The 20,737-nt window shown below is 44.0% G+C and overlaps 1 protein-coding gene across 1 annotated transcript in view; it reads left to right on the top strand.

The window, feature by feature from the left end:
* Window positions 1-14,363: 14,363 nt before the first annotated feature.
* The window catches only part of LOC308421215 (uncharacterized protein), a gene marked incomplete at both ends in the record, with an annotated part of 28,350 nt that continues 21,976 nt past the window's right edge, over window positions 14,364-20,737 (top strand). The window contains 2 exon segments of the mRNA XM_080917487.1: window positions 14,364-14,530; window positions 15,808-15,912. Coding sequence (XP_080773613.1) covers window positions 14,364-14,530; window positions 15,808-15,912 — 272 coding nt within the window.

The raw sequence follows: 20,737 nt of genomic DNA, 5'->3' as shown, positions 1-20,737 counted from the left end.
GCTTGCACATAGTAGGCAAACATCATGCCACCGAGACACACCTCAGGCCTCTTCAGAGTTCATTTGGCCTTTGCTCACCTCCCACTCAGTGCCTCTTCATTGCCTATGCCCACCCCACCCCCACAGCACCTAGGATTGTGCAGGCCTTAGGCCAATACACTCACAAGTCCCTAACGTGAAATACAGAGCAGGTCTTCTTTGAAGTAATCACAATTAAAATGAGTTCTAAAGCAAGAAATTCCCTATCCAGCACCAGCGGGAACTACTCAACTCCAATTCCTGCTCCTGTGTTTTTGCAGGTTATAGAAACTGTAATGTAAGCTAAAGGTATTCAGAAAGTCTTTTTTTTTTAACAGAAAATCTGAACAATTGTGTTCTTACATTGCATTTCTCAGTATTGCTGAGGCCACGAGGAATTCATTTCAGGATTTGGACTTTTAGAAACTACATGTTCAGCCCAATCCTGTATGAAGGAGTACCGTGTACCTGGCTCACAGTCACTTGAAGGGCTTCTGCTATTTATGTAGCTACAACGTGGGTTCTCCACCCGTCTCTCCTCATGGTCGCTTCCTAAGCACCTGAAGAGTAAGGGTTTCCATTAGAGAAACTATGAGATCAGCACACCTTTATTTCAGTATCTCCATGCTTTGATCAAGTTAGGTAGCATCTAAGGACTGTGTTCTCTCAGCTTGTCCAGGATGTGAGTGTACGTGTGTGTACACTTGTGCCTGTGCGAATGTATACGTGTGTGTGTGTGTGTGTGTGTGCCTGTGTGTGCATGTGTGTATGTATATGTGTGTGTATGTGTGTACATGTGTATGCATGTGCATGCACGTACGTGTGTGTGTGAATTCCAAGTAGCTTCTCTTAGGTTCGGCACTTCAGATTTCTACCCCTTATCCCTATTCTAACTATAATCCATCCTCATTGGATTTAATGGATTTATGATAAAAAGTAAAGTAGAAAGGAATTCATTCAAGATCTTTTTGAAGCCCGAGTGGCTAAAGATGCTGTGTTACAGTCAGAAGCTTGTATATGTTTTATAATTTAAATAATACATTAGAAATAAGCCTGCTAGAACTTATTAGATGTAACCTAGAAAAATTCATGGTAACTGTGCTGTGTGTGTGTGTGTGTGTGTGTGTGAGAGAGAGAGAGAGAGAGAGAGAGAGAGAGAGAGAGAGAGAGAGTGAGTTTGAACACTTAGGCTGTGCTTGCCTTTTGCAATTCTTATTATTTGACATTGGGGTGGAGGAAAGTGGGGCACAGAAGACTTCAGTATGATGTAAAATGTCTAATGTCTGCCTAAGACCTGAACTTGTTTGTATCTGACAGAAAGTCTGTGTTTATGACATCATGTAGGTCTTACTTAACCAACCCTAGGAGTTAGAATTCCAGTATTCAGGCACGCGCAGTCTTTACCCCAATTCTGAGACAGTATGACCATGTTCCACACACATTATACGTTCTCAACTGAAACAAATCATTCAGAAGTAACAGGAAGAGGCTGCATGCAGTTCTGTGATGTTCCGTTACGTAAACTTAAGAGAATAACACAGGAAATAATGTAGCTAGGGTCTGGTAGAAATTTGGCAGTGTGAATAATTTTAATTCCATTTCTTAGAATGTCACTTTTTCCAGTTTGGTAGAAACAGTTTCCATTTGACCAGAGACACATGTAAACACAATTTCCCCCAGGGAGCACCATGTGCAAAATTCCTGGAATTAAATTTTAAGTCAATCTAGTGAGAAGAAAGAGCAAAAGTTTCCTCCCAATCACCCAAACTCAGATGCACACACAAAATTTGGACTTACTGAAACTTTTGTGCACAATTCCTGAAACCAAGTTTTAGTACAATGGAAAAAGGTTTTGAATATTGAACATGATCAAGTGGGTGTGGGTGACACGTGCCTGCGATCCCAGCCTCTGGAAACAGGCAGAAGGGCTAAGTCTGAGATACAGCAAGTTCCAGACCAGTTGAAATTTTACAGTGAAACTCTGCCTCAAACACACACACACACATACACACACACTGAATGAATTCAGCCCCTCCCTCACCCCCATCCCCAGGCACACACACATGGTTGACTGCGTTTTGCATTTTGGTTTGGGATTAAGACACGATTTCCAGTAATTTCTAAAATGACCTTAAATTTTTTTTCTACCATGTTTTGCTATATTATTCATGTGAAATACTGTTTTTAGCATTGAAGATTTTCTGCATTTAAAAGTGTCTAATACTCAGTCCACTTAAGCCTATTAAGAATATATATTTTTACTCTTTGAGAATTTCTAACATGTACGCAATGTATTTTTATCCATCTCCCTTCAACTCGCCCTATGTCCCCTTCCCATTTCATGCTTCCTTCTTGTTTTCCTCTCCTCCTTTCCCTCCTTCTCTGCCTTCTTAATGAACTGAGCCTAGTTATGCTGTTGCCAATGTGCACATGAGTGTGCTGCCACCTGCTGGAATAGCCTACTAATAGCCAAACCCACAAAGAAAGTGACTGTCCCCCAATTCTGCCAGCCATCGACTGAGGACAGTGCCACACCAAATACAAGAGTCCTACAGAGAAGTCCGGATATGGACTTGGAGTGTTCTCTGACGGTGACAGAAAGACATTTAGAGCAGTTTTATGAAATATGATTAACTTAGCCCAAACCTTTTGTGTGTGTGTTTGTTTGTTTGTGCAGATATGTAAGTTTCTAAATGCATTGAAAGGCATTTGCAAGTGTTGTCCAGGACACGGGGAAAGCACAGCATGAGGAGTCGACTAAGCAGAGCTCATGAAGGCCCACAGGGAGCCTGCAAGAGTCTGCACTAGGTCCTCCGCATCTATGTTACGGTTGTCGGCTGGTGTTTTTTCTTGGGGGGAGGGGACTCATGAGAGTGGGAGTAGGGATGTCTCTGATTCTTTTGCCTGCTCTTGGAACCCTTTGCCCCCTACTGGGTGGCCTCACCCAGCCTTGATGTGAGAGTTTGTGCCCGGACTTATTCAGTCTTCCTGTGTTGTATTTAGCTGATGTCCCTGGGAGGCTCTTCTCTGGGGGTGGATAAGGGTGATGACGCGGAGCTGGGAGAGAAGGAGGTAGAAGTAGGAGTGTAGAGAAAGGGGAAGCTATGTGCATTGTATGTGAGAAGAATCAATAAAAATAAAAGAATCTGCAAGAGCAACATGTTTATAAGACTCTCCTGTGTGCCACAGTATGGCAAAGGGTTATTTGATGCTGAGGTGATCTGAAATACGATAAAATCTCTTAAAATATCAGATAATTGGGCCCATGTGGTTTCAGTTCAATCTCTAAGACCCACATAGTTAGAAACAGAACTGAAAGTTCTTCTCTGACTTCCACTTCCCATTTGGCCACTCAGATACATATACATTTTTTTACAACTTTATTTTAAAAAACAAAGATAAATGTACAGATTTTAAGCATTTTTTTGTATAAAAGTATACAATACATTTTCGTCAGTACTTGGTTTTTTTTTTTTTTTTTTTTTTTTAAGGTTTGATAGTGTGATTACGATCTTACTAGTTACAATGAGCCAGATACATATACATTAAGTCAAAGATATGTAAGAGGCTTCATCATTGGTCACTTATACATAACTGTGGTTAAATGTCTGACAGGAAGAACTCATTTATTTTGGCTCATAGATTCAGATCCAGGCCGTCATGGCAGAGGTGGTATGGCCCGCAGTCTATGTCACACCAAGGAAGCGAAACACAAGACAGGGAATAACCAGAGGTCGTGTTCAAGGGCCTTGCACCAGTGACCTTCTTCTTCCAGTGAAGTCCCACTTTTCAAAATGTCCAGAACTTCTTCAAACAGTGCCGTCATCAGGGACCAACCATTAGAGTGACCACTGCATGGCACACATTACAGTCAGACCATGGCACTCAGGATGCCATGAGGACCAGATTTCAGCATCCAAATCATGAGGCTTGCTATTAGGCTGCTCCTTAGAATCCCAGCGAGATCACAGAGAGAGGGACAACCCAGAAGATGTATTTCTACAGCTGTTGCAAATGTTTCGCAGGTCGGTAGTCAGTCTACAATCACATCATGTGGGAAGCCACTGTATTCGCCATTACAAGATGGCGCCCAGCCCGAAGGGAGAGTGGCCAGTTTTGAGATAAACAACCTAAGTGCGCATGCACGCCTGCCTGTTTTTGCTGAATCATGGTGACTCTGAGTATGCTAATTAGGGCGCACAGAATGCACCAATCAGGTGGCGGCACAGTCCTCCTAAGCATATATAAGGAGGGCTGGTTTCTGGGCTCGGGGTCTTTTGCTACTGCAATCAAGCCCGCAATAAACGCCTGTAGAAGGATCCTGTTGTGGCGCATCTTCCTTGCCGGCGAGATAGGCGATCGCTACAACATCATGTTGGATAGCAGTTTAGCTCTAAGTATTGCCAGCACGTCTCACTCTGAATTGTCTATGTCATTCCACAGTATCTTCCCAAATGTTAAATGCAGAAAGAGATACTGTCAGGGTGAAGATAGTGGAGTCATCTGGGTGACTCATTCAGTCTTCACTACTGATGTAAGCTTGGAGAAGGAGGAGACATAGGGAGGAGGGCTGCCTACTGGCTTGCTCTTCATGGCTTGCTTACTCATACAACTCAGAACCACCTCCACAGGGTTGGTGCCCCCTACGGTGAAATAGGAACTGTAGAGAGCCGTTTGTGCTGCACCCAAACATGGCACCAGCTTCCCGCCGATGATGCAGCAAACAGAGCCCAAGACGTCACAGCTCGCTCCTGGGACATGCTAATGAGTTACTGGAGGGCGCACCAATCAGGTAGCGACACGAGTCTCCTGGGCATATATAAGCAGTGCATTTTTCTTCCACGTGGTCCCCTGCTCAGAGTGTTGTACAATAAAGGTTGTTCGCAGAAGAATCCTGTTGTTGCACGCCTTTTCCTGTTGTCGGGACGTGGAGCGTGCGACAAGGAACTCCCAAATCAATCATTAATCAAGGAACTGCTCTACAGACTTGCATTCTCCTTCCAGATATGTCTAGGTTTGTGTAAAGCAGATAAAAGCTAGCCAGCACAACCAGTCATCCAGTGTTGGGGAGCAGAGAGAAGATTCCTGGAGCTTGCTGCTAGTCAGTCAGTCAAAACAATGAACATCAGGGTCAGTGACAAGACCTTGAGAGTGACAAAGAGACACTTGAAGTCAACACATGGTTACCTTGAGGACAGTTGGGTGTGCCAGCACACACCTATCATCCTAGCACCTGAAAGGCAAACGCAGGAGGCTTCCCAAGTTCCAGAGCAGCCTGGCTACATAGCAATGTTCAGACCGGCCGAGATTGGTACAGGGAAACCCAACATTAAAGCTCAGAAGTGAGATGGGGATATGGCTCTGTTGGTAGAGTGCTTTCCCAGCTTGCATGAAGAGCTCCGTTTGCTTTCTAGCACTATACAAACTGGATGTGGTAGCACTTATCTACTCAGCAGGTAGAAGCAGAAACATCACCAATGTTCTCCTCCCTGACACAGTGACTAATACAGTGGAAATCTCTGAGAATATCAGAGACGTCTGTGAGTGAGGGCAATAGTTCAGTCTGATTCTGTCCACACACAACATCCCGCTGGGAGCCTCGTCTTCTTATTTGTGTCCAACGCCCGATGGGGAAGCCACTAGCTTCTTCTTGGAGGTGTCTTTCAGTCAGCAGACATGTTTTTTTCAGCATTGTGTGCCCTTCCTTCCCTCTGTGGGTGTAAAAGGTTTGCTGTTTTTCATGGTCTTGGACTCCCTACTCGAGTTAAGCCATCTAGTCTGACTTATAGGTCCCTTCCCAGTTCTTTAAACAGTCACAAAGACAGTGAGCTTAGCTAGTCATCTCCCGAGTTCCTTAACCACATTCCCTGACACAGACGCTACCTCTTCTTTTATTCACACAGCCCTCCTCTGCCTTTTAGCCTGGCCCTTACTGCAGACTGGAGTGCACTCACCTCTTTACTCATGCTCTCACTAACTTCTTGGGAAGCCCTTCTGGGCACCTGCTCCCAGATGATCCCGTATCTCTCTCTGCCGCACTCTGCTTCTTCCCGATTCTTCTCATCACTGTGCATGTCACCGCCTGGAAATTCCTTGTGCATCTGTTGGTTTTTATTCTCATAGAATAAACACAGTGTGATATCACCCAGCAAGAATGGAGTGGGAGTGACCATGGTCTGATTCAGGCTGTGCAGCTTCTCTAACTGTGGCATCTCAGGCCAGGGCACATTCTCACTGCAATGTTTCTCTGGACAGGATTGTGGCTTTGATCAAACTACCGTAGGTTGAAAATACAGTAAGTCAAAAAATGCTCCATCTTTACCTCACTTACCAAATGTAACGGACACATGCTATCTTAAATGTGTTCAGTACACATCCATTAACCTACAGTTGGGCAAGATTACCTCACAGGGTATCTTAGTTAGGGTTTGACTGCTGTGAAGAGATACCATGACCAAGGCAACTCTTACAGGACAACATTTAATTGAGGCTGACTTACAGGTTCAAAGGTGCAGTCCTTTATCATCAAAGTGGGAACATGGCAGCATACAGGCAGGCATGGTGCAGGAGGAGCTGAGAGTTCTACATCTTCATCTGAAGGCTGCTAGCAGAATACTGACTTCCAGACAGCTAGGACTAGGGTATAAAAGCTCACGCTCACACTGACACACCTACTCCAACAGGACCACACATCCAAATTGTGTCACTCCCTGGGCCAAGCATACACAAACCATGACACATGGGTTGGGGTTTCAGCTTGGTGGTAGAACAACGCTAAGCACACCTGAGGTTCTTTATTCAACCTCAGCACATGAGATATTATCTAACACAGTTATTTCCCTAACGCACATATTACTGTAAAATAAAATATTTGACATATCACTTTATTTATGAAATAAGTTTCCAAGAAAAAAAGCTCCCTTCACAGAGTACTATAGAGAATTTTGTCTTGGAAGTGGCCTGCCTTGGCAGGGATAGAGAATGCTCTGCCATGTGTCATCAACCTGGGAAAAGACCAAGACCCAAAACATGCTTCTGCTGAGTGTGTATCAATCTCACATCACCGGAACAAAACACGTCTCACGTCAGACCACTGCGAGTCAGAACTATGAATGGGGAACTCTGGAGGATTCCCAGATGGGTCTTCAACAACCAACCATTAGGTTGTTCCAAACCCAGGTCCAGGATTTCCAACTGGCTTCCCCCTGTCCCCTCAAAATGTTCTATCTTTGTATCATTAAGATCCAACCCTTGAGCTTATTTGAGTTCTTGTCAAGGACGAACAATTTGGCCTTTGGCATCTTTAAGTTTCTTGTCTCTAGAATGAGGATACATGCTGAAATCATTATACAATGAAAGAATTATATACAAAGATAAGAGCAAATTAGAAACGAAAAGTTTAGAGGACACCACCAGCCAGAGGTAGAAATGGAAATGTGAGGTGACATTGTCCATGCACATATGCTAATTCTCCAGAGATATTGGGGGAGGGCAGGGGTAGAAAGCCCTGGGATTATAAGAGTAGGAGAAAGTAGGACCCAGCTGAACTTTATTTTCAAGGTATAGGCAGGATAATTGCACGTTAAATGGAGAACATCTTTTCTACATGGGTACCAGTAACACATCCACAGCTTTAGCTTAGAACTTTTCAAAGTCTCATAACTATATTTCCCACAGACGACTGTGACACTTTGTGTCTGTTTTACCTTCCAATGCCCCCAGGAAGCCTTATGTATGTGTTCTCAGTATCTGAAAGTTTTTCTGACTTAGGCAAACATTTCTGTTGATGAGTCTTCACGGGAGACAGACTTTGACCTCCCAGTGCGATCAGAGTGTGGTTAGCAGTTTGGTGAAGGAATACCTTAGCTATCAGAGGAGTTAGGGTGTGTCTGTGAGGCCATTTGCAGTGACATTTGCAGAGCCTCTCTCTCAGGCGCTGACCTAATGAAGGGGCTAATGCCCAGTGAATTAATAATAACACCAGGGCACTATCGGACATTGCTGTCAGAGGAAGTAGACAAGGAACCTTGTCTGTGGGGCTTTATTTTACCACATCTCCTTTATTTTTTTTCTCTGCTTCTTTCTGCAGGGCTTTCCTCTGCCACACGCTTCTGCCACTATGAAATTCTTCCTAAACCCATGGAGCGTAGCAAGCTGGGAACTGTGAGCCGGAACCACTAGTTCCGCCCCTTGCCTGGTTCCCAGGCATGCTGTAAGTTAACTGCCTCATAGCTGTTCACAGGACAGCTTTTCTCCTCTCAGAACCAGGGCCTTTGCAAGCTGCCTATAATTGACTATAGAGTCGCTTTGAAATGAGAATTTTCAGGAAGTGCCCCAGAAATAAAAGGAGCGGCATCTCAGGAGAGTGGCCCCTTTCCAGGCAGACATGTTCCAACAGCTGTCTAGCCCCTGTGTGCCTGCGTGCGGACCAGGGTCCTTCTGCAGTACTTCACTGGGTTTCTGCACTTTCTTTCAGCCTCACAGTGAGCATTATCACCCATTTCCTGGTTTCCATTCTGGAATCCCCTATCCTACCCCTCCCCCTACCTCTATAAGGGTGATTCCCTACACACCCACCCACTCTTTCCCTGCCCTGGCATTCCCCTACACTGTGACATTGAACCTTCACAGTACTCAGAACCTCTCCCATTGATCCCTGATAAGACCATCCTCTCCTACATATGCGGCGGGAGCCATGAGTCACTCCAGGTATACTCTTTGGTTGGTAGTTTAGTCCCTGGGCACTCTGGGGGATCTGGTTGTTTGATATTGTTGTTCTTTTTATGGGATTGCAACCCCCTTCAGCTCCTTCAGTCCTTTCTCTAACTCCTCCATTGGGGACCCAGTTCTCAGCCCAATGGTTGGTTGATAGCATCCACCTCTGTATTTGTCATGCTCTGGCAGAGCCTCTCAGGAGACAGCTGTATCAGGCTACTGTCAGCAAGTATTTCTTGGCATCAGCAATAGTGTCTGGGTTTGGTGACTATATATGAGATGGATCTCAGGTGGGGCAGTCTCTGGATGACCTTTCTGTAAAAAACTATTCTCAACAATAAAAGAACTTCTGGAGGAATCACAATCCCTAACCTCAAGCTGTATTACTGAGCAATTGTGATAAAAACTGCATGGTATTGGTACAGAGACAGGCAGGTAGATCAATGGAATAGAACTGAAGATCCAGAAATGAACCCACAAACCTAGGGTCACTTAATCTTTGACAAAGGAGCTAAAACTATCCAGTGGAAAAAAAGACAGCATTTTCAACAATTAGTACTGGTTCAATTGAAGGGCAGCATGTAGAAGAATGGAAATCGATCCATTCTTATCTCATTGTACAAAGCTCAAGTCCAAGTGGAGCAAAGACCTCCACATAAAACCAGACACTGTCAAACTAATAGAAGAGAAATGGGGAAGAGCCTTGAACACGTGGGCACAGGGGAAATGTTCTGAACTGACAACCAATGGCTTATGTTGTAAGATCAATAATAGATAAATGGACCTCATAAAATTACAAAACTTCTGTAAGGCAAAGGACACTGTCAATAAGACAAAATGGCAACCAACAGATTGGGAAAAAATGTTTACCAATCCTACATCCGATAAAGGGATAATATCCAATATATACACAAAGAACTCAAGAAATTAGACTCCAGAGAATCAAACAATCCTTTAAAAAATGGAGGACAGAGCTAAACAAAGAATTCTTAACTGAGGAATATTGAACGTCCAGGAAGTACCTAAAGAAATGTACAACATCCTTGGTTACCAGGGAAATGCAAATCAAAACATCCCTGAGACAGTCAGAATGGCTAAGATCAAAAACTCAGGTGACAGCAGATGCTGGTGAGGATAGGGAGAGAGAGAAACACTCCTCCATTGTTGGAGGGACTACAAGCTGGTATAATCACTCTGGAAATCAGTCTGGCAGTTCCTCAGAAAATTTGGACATAGTACTGCCTGAAGACCCAGCTATACCACTCCTGAGCATATACCCAAAAGATGCTCCAATATATAACAAGGACACATGCTCCACTATGTTCAGAGCAGCCTTATTTATAATAGCCAAAGCTTGAAAGAACCCAGATGCCCTTCCATAGAGGAATGGATACATACATAGTACACAATGGAGTACTATTCAGCTATTAAAAACAACAACTTTATAAAATTCTTAGGCAAGTGGATGGAACTAGAAAATATCATCCTGAATGAGGTAACCCAATCACAAAAGAACACACATGGTATAAACTCACTGATGTGGGTATTAGCCCAAAGGCTGGGAATATCCAAGATAAAATTCACAGACCACGTGAAGCTCAAGAAGAAGGAAGACCAAAGTGTGGATGCTTCAGTCCTTCTTAGAAGGGGGAACAAAATACTCACAGGAGAAAATACAAAGTGTAGAGCAGAGCCTGAAGGATAAAACAGTTTTAATGGAAAATTCAGTCATCGAAGTTTTAATGAACTAGAAAATCCTTCTTTGAAGTAATGTGCAGTCAGTTTTCCTGCTGTTTCATGTTATATAGTGTTTTTCTTTTCAGAAATGTAAACTTTGTTTACTTCCACAAAATATCCCCACTCAGTGTTTTAAAGCCTTTTCTAGACATATATTAAATGTTGCTTGGGATTTAAAAACAATTCCCAATGAGACCAATTTCCCCATTAATAACTATTCTATATACTTAGACTAATAAAATCCCTAAAAGTCTTTTTTTTTTTTTTTTTGGTCCTGTGTGCATGTGTGTGATGTATGCACGTGTATATGCATCTCATGTTCCTGAGCAACTGTGTCTGGGGTATATGTGCATCCGTGCTCCAACAGAGTTTTGGGGTTCACATTAGGTGCCATCTCTGGTTTCTCTCCCCATTATTCAATGAGACAGGGCCCCTCAACTGAAGCCAGTGCTGGCCAACATGCTTAGTCTGGCTAGCCAGCTTGCTTCAGGGATATTGTCTCTGTTTTCTGAGTGCTGGAACTGAAGATTGGCTGCTGTGTCTACCCAGAATTTATGAGAGTTCTGGGGACTTGTCCCTGTACTCTGTGACAAACACCCACTGAGCAATCTGTTTAGCCCCTGGTTTTTAAAGAAGTAAAAATAATGACAAATTTAAAAATGAAAACAGTAGAATCTGATACAGAGATTAGTAAAACCAAATGAAGTTCAAAATAGCCCCACATACACAAGGTGAGTTGATTTTTAGTGAAATTTAAAGATAATTTGGTATTTTTAAAAGGGCATTTTTAAAGGCACAAGAATCATTTGAGAGTCACAGCCAAAATTGAACTTTTGCTTATATTTAGACCATGTAAAAATTTCTTTAAACTGTACCATGGGTCTAATGTATGCAATAATATATAATTACACTATGAAATAACTGTGAAACTTCTCAAATATTACTCATGAGGGACCAGCTGCATGACCTCAGGTTAAGCAAAGGCTTTAGATTTTTTCTTCTTCTTCTTTTTGTTGTTTTAGATAAAATCTCAAATAGTCCAATGTTGCGGTAAATATTAAAAATGTGGTGACCAGTCCAGTACACGCCACGCTATCCCCAGCTACTCTCTGGTCCCAGTGGCAGCTGCCCTCCTGGCTCTCTGCTGCCAAACTCTGCTCACACTCCCTGCAACTGCCCCCAGAAGTCACTGTCACAATTCTCACCACCCTGACAAAAAAAAAAAAAAAAAAAAAAAAAAACCTCCAGAATCTTGTAACTTATCAATCGGATTTATCTCCGTAATCAGTAATTTACACTTCGCAAAACGTCCACACAATAAACTCAGATCCAATTGATATAATCTGCCCACCTAGACAAGACAAACTGTCCTATAATAATCTATCCTTACAAGATATTCATAGCTACCTGTGACTAATTAAAGCCACACAGAGATTGATCCTCCTCATCTTCCTCCATCTTGTCTTCTTCTCCTCTCTCAGCTTCTCTCCCCTTTCCAAAACCCTGTCCCCGCCTTACTGTCCAATCATAGTCCTTGTCTTGTGCCTGCCCTCCTTAATTTTGACCACAGCCCAAGATGGCATCCACATTGCTATGAGACAGAGAATGACCTTGACTCTGATCCTCCTCCCAAGTCCTGAGTGCTGTGACTAAGTCCTGTGTCCTTGTGTCTGGTCTATACAGGGCTTCAGACCATTCCCTAGCTCTATGCCTGCAATGCCACTAAACTGCACCCTTACTAGGCAAGAATTTCTTAAAAGAAAACATTACTCAATTCAACGTCCCCAAGATCAAGAACAGGCGCTTCCTGTAAAACAACTAGCCAACTCCATTATTAATAAACAGCGCCCAATCCAGAGAGTGATGCCCACGATCTGTTAACATTTTCCAAAAAAAACAGTTTCAAAAAAAAAAAAAAAAAGAGTGAAAAACTGGGCTCTAAACTCAAATGCAAATACAACACCACCATACACCTTCATTTTGATTTAAAAATAATACTAAATCAGAAAAAAAAAAAAAAAAAAAAAGGATCTTGTTTACCACAGCTTCAAAAACCTTAAAGACCAAAAGGTCTAAAACACCTACCCAGTGGAAAAAATGAAAGAAAGAAAGAAGGAAGGAAGGAAGGAAGGAAGGAAGGAAGAAAGGAAGTTGAAGCAGGTGCTTCACGCTAGGAAGACCTCTGGCGCTCAGTGATCTGTGTAGTCAACACGGTGAAAATGGTTACGGTGCCAAAAGGAACTGCAGACTTCATTCGGTCCTTACTAACATTCCTAGTACGTTCATTACAGGATTTTTAAAAAAGCTTAAAGTTCACTCTGAAACATAAAGACCCAAATAATCCTGAGCAAAAGTAGCAATGCTGGGCCTAGTACAGTAACTGATTTTAAAGTTCATCAAGGAGCCATGGTAACAAAGCCAGCCTGGCACTGGCATAAAAATGCAACACGTTTACCAAAGGAAAGGAATGAGAGATGCAGAAGTCAACCCAGATGTTACATCTTCCTGACTGAATGCAAAGTTAGAACAAAAGACTTTCTTTTTGACAAGTGGTACTGGGGAAGTTGGATATTCACAAGCAGAGTAATAAAAACCAGGTTCTTTGACCTTGCACAAGAGTCAACTCAAAACAGACTGAAGACTTCAAACTGAACTCTGAACCTGAACCTTTCAAATGCCAAGAGAAATAGTGGGCAAACACCTCAGTATTCAAGGAATGCAGTGACCTCCTGAGTCAGAGGCCTAAGGCTGGGGAAAGAAAGGCAGGAATTAACAAACGGGCTCAGCTCAAGTGATACAGCTTCTGCAAGGCGGTAGAAACAGCCAGGAAGTGTGAAGAATGGGAGAAAATATTTAATAACTGTTCACTGAGCAGGGCGGACACCAGCAACCTGTAGAGAACACATGACAGCTACCAGGGCGTGTACCAGTCATCCCGGCACTTCTAGAGAGACAAGCTTCAGATACACAATCACTGTCAGAAAAAAACAATAAAGCACTCTAAGACAAAATCACCCAACCAGTAACCGAGCAAACGAACGACAATTCTCCAAGGACAAAATGAGCAACAATTGTAAAATGCTCAGCATCCTTAGTCAGGAGGGAAATAAGGAAAATGAAAGCAGTGTTGAATTCTACCTCACCCTGTCCAAAGTGGGGACCTCAGTGGCATCAAATAACAAATCACAATGAAGAGAATGTTGGCGGCTGCACTTTGGGGTGATGGCAGACATGTACACAACTGTTGATAGGGATGTCAATTTGGGCAGACACTACGGATATCAGGATAAAATATCCTCACAAAGCAAAATTAGAAACACCATATGAACCAGCTATAGCATGCCTGGGAATGGACCCAGAGGAGTGAAAGCCAGTGTACCACAGACAGAGCAAGATTATTGTGGCATCTCATAAGTCAAGGTATGGGGCCAGCAGTGCCGTCCGTAGATGAATAAAAAAAATGCTACATATATAAATGTCATATATATTCTATATACAGTATACAGAAATACTATATATTTCTCCTGTTCCTCTTCCCCCACTTTTTCTCACCCATTCATGACATTATCCAGGAACAGTGGAAAACAGAAAAGGCAGGCCGAATTCTGAAGGTTTATAGCTAACCACTAATGGCTGGCACATTACAGAGGAGTGTTCTAATGGAAACTCTCTAGGGACATAAACACCAGGCCACTGTCGATCCCCAGAGACTGTGACAGACGCACAGATGCGCATCTGTGTCTCCTGTGGACTTCCTTTCAAGGCAGTTCACAGGAGTTATCCTTCAAAGAGTCAGCCTTCTTGCCAAGCCATCTTCCAGCCAAAATTCTTTTTCCTTTAGTTAACAGGAAAAGGGGGAAGAGGATATTCAACGACTCTGGGTGGGTATGCGCATGGAAGCACAGTACCTAAAGAGGCCAGAAGGTGGCGTAATAACCCTCGGAGCTAGGGGCTTTGGGGCTTGTGACCCTCCAGATGTGGATACTAGGAACAGAGATCGGACCCGCTGGAAGATCCTAAACACCGAGGCACCCTCCAGCCCCGCAGGCATGTTTTTCATGTAAGCAGCCAAATCAAAGGCACCAAATAGGGAACATTCAAAAAGGATACTCAGACCCGGTCCAAAGAGGAACTGAGTTCAGAAATACAGAAATTGTGGCCAGCAAATAAAAAATCATTCAGGCCTGTAAGAGGGCTTTTCCCTGGACATTTTTGTGGGAGTCTGGAAAGGAAATGGAGTTTTCATCTGCAGATGATAACTTTGTAAGCACTTCCACTGATAAACCTGAGTTAGCTTTTCATCACTATAACCAAATACCTAAGGTAATAAGCTGACGAGGGGTAAGTTGCCCTCTTCTGGGATGTGGATGTATATATGCAGTAGAGCACGCGTACAATGAATAATTTTAATAAATTTTATATAATTTTAATAAACTTTCAAGGAAAAAGGGTTTGTTTTAGTTCATGGTTTTTGGAACGTTCAGAAGGCAGGACAATATCTTAATCCCAGTTTCCTAAGTGTACTCGTATCTACAAAGATCCTTTTCCACGTGAGGTAACCTGACAACTTGAGAACCGAGGCATGGACATCTTTGGAAGGCATTATTGTGTGTTCCACAGGACGGGATGAGAAAGCTTTCTCCGCTTAGCGCTTCATTCCTCATTCCCTAACGGCTTTCTAATCTAAGAACTTACTTAGAGAATACAAAATCAGACCAGGAAGAGCAGCATATTAAACCTTATCGTAGACTCTAGCTGGAGCGTGAGAACCCTGGGAAACAGCCGTGGTGGTGAGAGGCGCTGGCATTCTGAAAGCAAAATCTCATTATTTCCGAAGTTTTGCTAAGTCCGTCTTATCCTTAGAGGAAGCACAGGGCAGGGCTTGAGATCAACCTTTCACACACACCCAGCGTGATACCTTCATGTCTGCATTGTCCTTATCGTAAACTAAGAATAAAACCGTGTAGAGGCCTTTCAAAAAGCGTAACAAGCCCAGTTAGCTAGACCCGTGTTTTAAAGGCTTGTTTTGTAGCAAACAACACTGAGGAGTCTGAGGAGCCCTGAGGAGATGGTTTAGGCCTTGGCATATTAGAGGCTGGTTCTGAGTTCTTGCTGCTCTCTGCTTCTTAGCCTGTCACCACGGCAACAGTCGTGTGTGTGTGTGTGTGTGTGTGTGTGTGTGTGTGTGTCCCCTGCCACAACCTGAAACATCCACCAAACCATCCCTGCTGTGATGATTCTAGTCCCTTAAACCGTAAGCCTGTTTCTGTCGGGTATTGTGATCACAGCAACACAAAAGTGCTGTGACAGGTGTGATGGGACCCACTGCTTCCACAGGTGTGACAGGACCCCCTGCTGTGACAGGTGTGATGGGACCCCCTGCTGTGACAGGTGTGCCAGACCCACTGCTTTTGAAGCTGAGGATGTCTCTGGCCACATGGAGTAGGTGGGGTGACTTAGCCTTCGGCCAAAAGACCTGGGAATCTTGCTGAACTAGGAGGTGACAGCTGGGACCCCAAGTCACACAGATCAGAGCTCTGACTCTGTCACTGTGAGGTGTGGGAAACCTGCTGCTCGGCCCAGTGTGCCTAAGTCCACAGGGCACTGCACTGGGAAGAGCTGAGAGACAGGGAAGCCAGTGAAGCAGGGCTATGTTTCAGTTACAAAAGGTCGGCCCGCCTTGCCCTTCCCCCACCAGCATGTCTAACCATCAAGGTTCTATGAAATCCACCAACAAAAACTATATATTTGCCCAATTAGTAAGTACTCAGGACTCTGTAAGAGAAGAAACAAGGGAATACCTGAGATCAGATGACAAAGAATAAACAATTTAAAAATCAGGAATCAGGATACTTATTTCATCATCATCATCACCATCATCACCATCCCCAACACTGTCAACCTGCTGTGGTCCAGCCTGTCTTGGAACTCACTATGCAGTCTAGTTTGGCCTTGAAGTCACAGTGATTCACCTAACTCAGTCCTGAGTGCTGAGAGAACAGGTTTGAAGCCACCACATCCAGCACTAGGAAATAATTTAAATGAATAAATATATCCAAATGGGATTCAAATGAGAAAAAACCTTATGCCAAAATAAAACCCCTGAAATTTTAATAAAGAAAAATACAAATGAAAGAAAAAATGGTGAGAAAAATAAATAAATCCACAAAGAAACATATAAGATACCTTTACAGATAGTTTTCTTGCCTTTAACTTATACTTTAAACAGATGTAATTTTCCAAAAATTAATATCTGAAGTGAAAAACTAGAATAGACTGGGAATGTGTTTTCCTGGCCTGGGTCCACTTCAGTCCTGCCTGTATCTGTGGCCTGAACTCCTAACCTCTGTTTCCTTCTGCTTTGGTCCACCTCTGCCTCTTCCACCTTCCACCGGCTCACACAGACCTTCCTGAATCACCACCCTTCCCTCCCCTCCCCTCCCCTTCCATTCTCTCCCTTCCCTCCCCTTCCAACACCCCTTCATGATAAAAGCCTTGGAGATATCAGGAATTCAAGGTCCATACCTAAACATAGTAAAAGCAATATACAGCAAACCAGAGAAATTCAAAGCAATCCCACTAAAATAGCCAGAAACTAGAAACCACCTGGATGTCCCTCAACTGAAGAATGGATAAAGAAAATGTGGTGCACCTACACAATGGAGTACTATTCCACTATTAAAAAACGAGGACATCACGAATTTCACAGGCAAATGGATGGAACTAGAAAATATCATCCTGAGTGAGGTAACCCAGATTCAAAAGGCTGCACATGGTGCGCACTCACTGATAGGTGGATATTAGCCAGAAAATACAGGATAATCATGCTTTAAACAACAGACCCAGATAGCAAGGAGAGCCCAAGGGAGGACGGTTGAATTTCACTCAAGGAGGGAACTGGGAGAGGGGATGGGGTGGGATTAGGGTTTCGGAGGGGGGTCATACTTAGGGAGAACATGGGAGAGAGGAGAGGGGAGATGGGGAGAAGTCCCGGAGGGTCTATGGGGGTGACTCTAGCCGAGATTTCTAGCAGTGGGGATAAGAATCCTGCACTGGTTCCTGAAATCAAGTTTCTACCCCTGCAGCCATTTTTATCTCTTACTGACCTTTTCTGTAAAATTATTCTATGCCAGATTAGCCTATTTAGCTCTTTATCTTTGGCATTGTGTGTAAGCCGAGTGTGAGTTCCTGTGTTACACACAGGTGTGCAAGTGTGTAGGGGTCAATCAGAACTAATATCAGGTGTCTTCTTCAATTTCCTCTGAACTTTATCTTTGAGACAGTCTCCAACTCAACGCAGAGCTCAGCAAGACTGGCTGGCCTCAAGGCCCAGAGATCTTTCTGTTTCTGCCTTCCCAGTTCTGGGGTTACAGACACACACTGACACATTCAGCTTTTAATGTGGATGCTGGGATCAGAACTCAGACCCGCACACACAGCAGAACTTTACCGATTCTGATCTAAATCTCCAAATCAATCTTTTAAAGGCCATGTTTCCTCTATTCATGTTGAAGACGAGTAGCAGGTAGCCCAGGCTAGCCTCATACTCACTGTTTGGCTGAGCTGGCCTTGAACTCCCGATCCTCCTGGTTCTATCTTCCAAGGGCTAAGATTACAAGTAGGTGTCCGCTTTTCTGTCGTCCTGTAGAGAACTCAGCTGAGAATCGCATTCATCTGGTCCTCTTGTTTTCCTGTGTATCTGCCTCACCCCATTGTCTCTTCCTCATTCTTCCTGGCTCTGAGCATCCAGACAGAAGGGAGTCAGCTGCCTCAGATCATCTTGGTTCTTGGAAATCGGACTTGATTCCCGACGGCACAGGTCCACTAGTCTGGGCAGAACACCTGGCTCTGGATCACTGTCTGGCCTGCCTTCACAATCTGTCAAAGCTGAGAGCCAGTGAGTGTTGTGGGAGGCCCAGTTAACACTTCCAAGTTCTGTCCTAGGCTCAGGGTGGCCTAGTCCGTGGGCTTAGTTTGCTCCATGTTTCTCTGTCTCTTCCTTTGTGTCCCTAACAGGATGACTTGGTCTTCTCCCCGATGGCCTGATTCTAACTGCGTCACTGCAGCCCCGTGACTTCTAATACTACGTTAGCAGCACGTTTTACAGCACAGTGCCCTGCTCATTAAGACATCTCAAGACAGACTTGAACTACTTACCTTTTTGTGCTGGCCCTGGATTCCTGCCTCACACTGGCTTTCCAGGCCTGTGCTGGTTCCCTGTCAGCCTTAGGCTGCTGAAATGTCATATAAGGGACCTGGGAGGCTTCCTGTGGTCCACAGTCCCTCAGGGCTTTCTTGCTCTCTAACTCCGGTAACACTTTTTTTTTTTTTTTTTTTTTTTTTGCTCAGAACATTCCAGTAAGCACTTAAGAAGCCTCTCCCTCCCTCCCTCCCTCCCTCCCTCCCTCCCTCCCCGCCCCCCATCTCTCTGTGTCTGTGTGTGTTCTCGTGTTTTACCTGAGTGTATTGCACTGTGTATGTGCCTGACATCTGCAGAGGTCAGAAATGGGCACTGGATCCTCTGGAACTGGGACAGCTGATGGTTGTAAGCGTACAAGTGGGCACTAGGAACTGAATTCGGGTCTGTAAGCGAAGTAAGTACTGCTAACTGCTCACTATCTCTGTGTTTTAAAAATTGTGGTAAAATAATATATAATATAATCTTACCATTTAAATTTCCGTCTCTAGCTCAATGATACCCTTTGCATTCACAGCTTTCCGCATGTCCACTCCAGAGGTGCCATCCACTGGGCATGGTGGCACATGGTGGTACCCCAGCACTTGGGAGGCAGAGGCAGGCAGATCTCTGTGAGTTCAGAGCCAGACTATTCTATATGGAGCTGTCATCCAAAATGTAAATGCTCCTAACTAGACAATAATTATCTATTTCCTCTCACCCCAGCTGTTAAATCTGCTGTTTGATCTGTGACTTTGACCCTTCTGGGAGCTTTGTATCGAAAGCACTGAGTATAGGATTTGTCCTCTGCATCTCTATTTGTCAAGGTGCTGGAGGGAAAGAGAACACAGGGTATCTGTGTGGGTAGAGCTCCTGTAACCAGACAGGCTCAAGCGGGCAGGAAGCCAGTGTTGTAGCTTTTCTCTCTCTCTCTCTCTGGCTCTCAGTAGGTAGATGGCGTCCCTCCGTAGTGGGCAGGGACACCTACTGCCCCAGTCCACCGAGTCAATGTTAACCTCATCCTGGAACACTCCTGTTAGCATGTCCGAGTCTACACGGTGAAATACGCCATCTAAGTAGCTTAGCTCAGTATTTTCAAGGTTCAACCATAGGGTGGCTGGTATCAGATGATCCTTCTGATTTTAAGTTCATTTTATGACTGAACAATTTTAAATGGTTCTGTGTTGCAGTAAATATTAAAAAATAAAAAGGCTTTATCTCTCTATCAGCCCTGAGGTCTCACTCCTCAGGCCCGATTTTAGTTTGGAGCCTCGGGTACCTCTGGCGCGAGGTCTGAGCTGTCACCATGGCCCAACTTGTCCAAGCAACTCCCTTCCCTGGCTGTTTTCTACCGCCTATTCTCCACTTCTGTCCCAGGGGTGTTTCTGTACCCCAAAATCCCACATAAATACAACTCTACAGCCTGATTGCTTTTCACTCAGGTTTATATATTCAACTCTCAGTCCACAAACCCTCTACACAACAAGATTGCATCAAATAGACAAAGATACAAACTGCCCTTCTATAAGAGATATTAGACCTGTAAAATCCTTAATGCTCATAGCTTTTAACACCAGTCAATCCCACCTGGGTCCAGCTGGTCCTTGGGAAGCTCCATGTTGGCATGATCTCTAACCTCTGCCCCCTGACCTCCTCCGACCTCTCAGCCCTCTCCACCTCCCTCGCCCCGCCCAGTCACTGGCTTTCCTTTACTTTACTAATGAAAATGGGAAGGTTCAGTTGGAGTCAGGTGAGTAGCTAGTTCTTCTTGGGGAAATGGATTTAACATTAAAATATAAACAGCTTCAGGACAATCTACAGTTCTGTTGAGTTAAAACCAATCAAAGCTTCTCATCAAATTGTAAACTCAGCTTTGTCTACAGGTGTAGGCACGTTTCTCATCCACACTACCTGCAGGAGCCAGGCTTTCAGTGAGGTGGTGTAACTACAGGAAATCAGGACACCACAGGCAGGTGCATGGCATAGAATTCTAAACCTCGCCTTAATGGTAATACGACTCAAAGTTCCAGAGTTTCCAGTCAGTGTACCTCAATCAACGCTCAGGCCCACTCACAAAACCCTCAAAGTTTG

Source organism: Micromys minutus, assembly GCF_963924665.1.
Source record: "Micromys minutus genome assembly, chromosome: 5".
NCBI classification, from domain to species: domain Eukaryota; kingdom Metazoa; phylum Chordata; class Mammalia; order Rodentia; family Muridae; genus Micromys; species Micromys minutus.
Note: the sequence above shows the minus strand (reverse complement) of the source record. Positions and strands in the feature narration are given on the sequence as shown.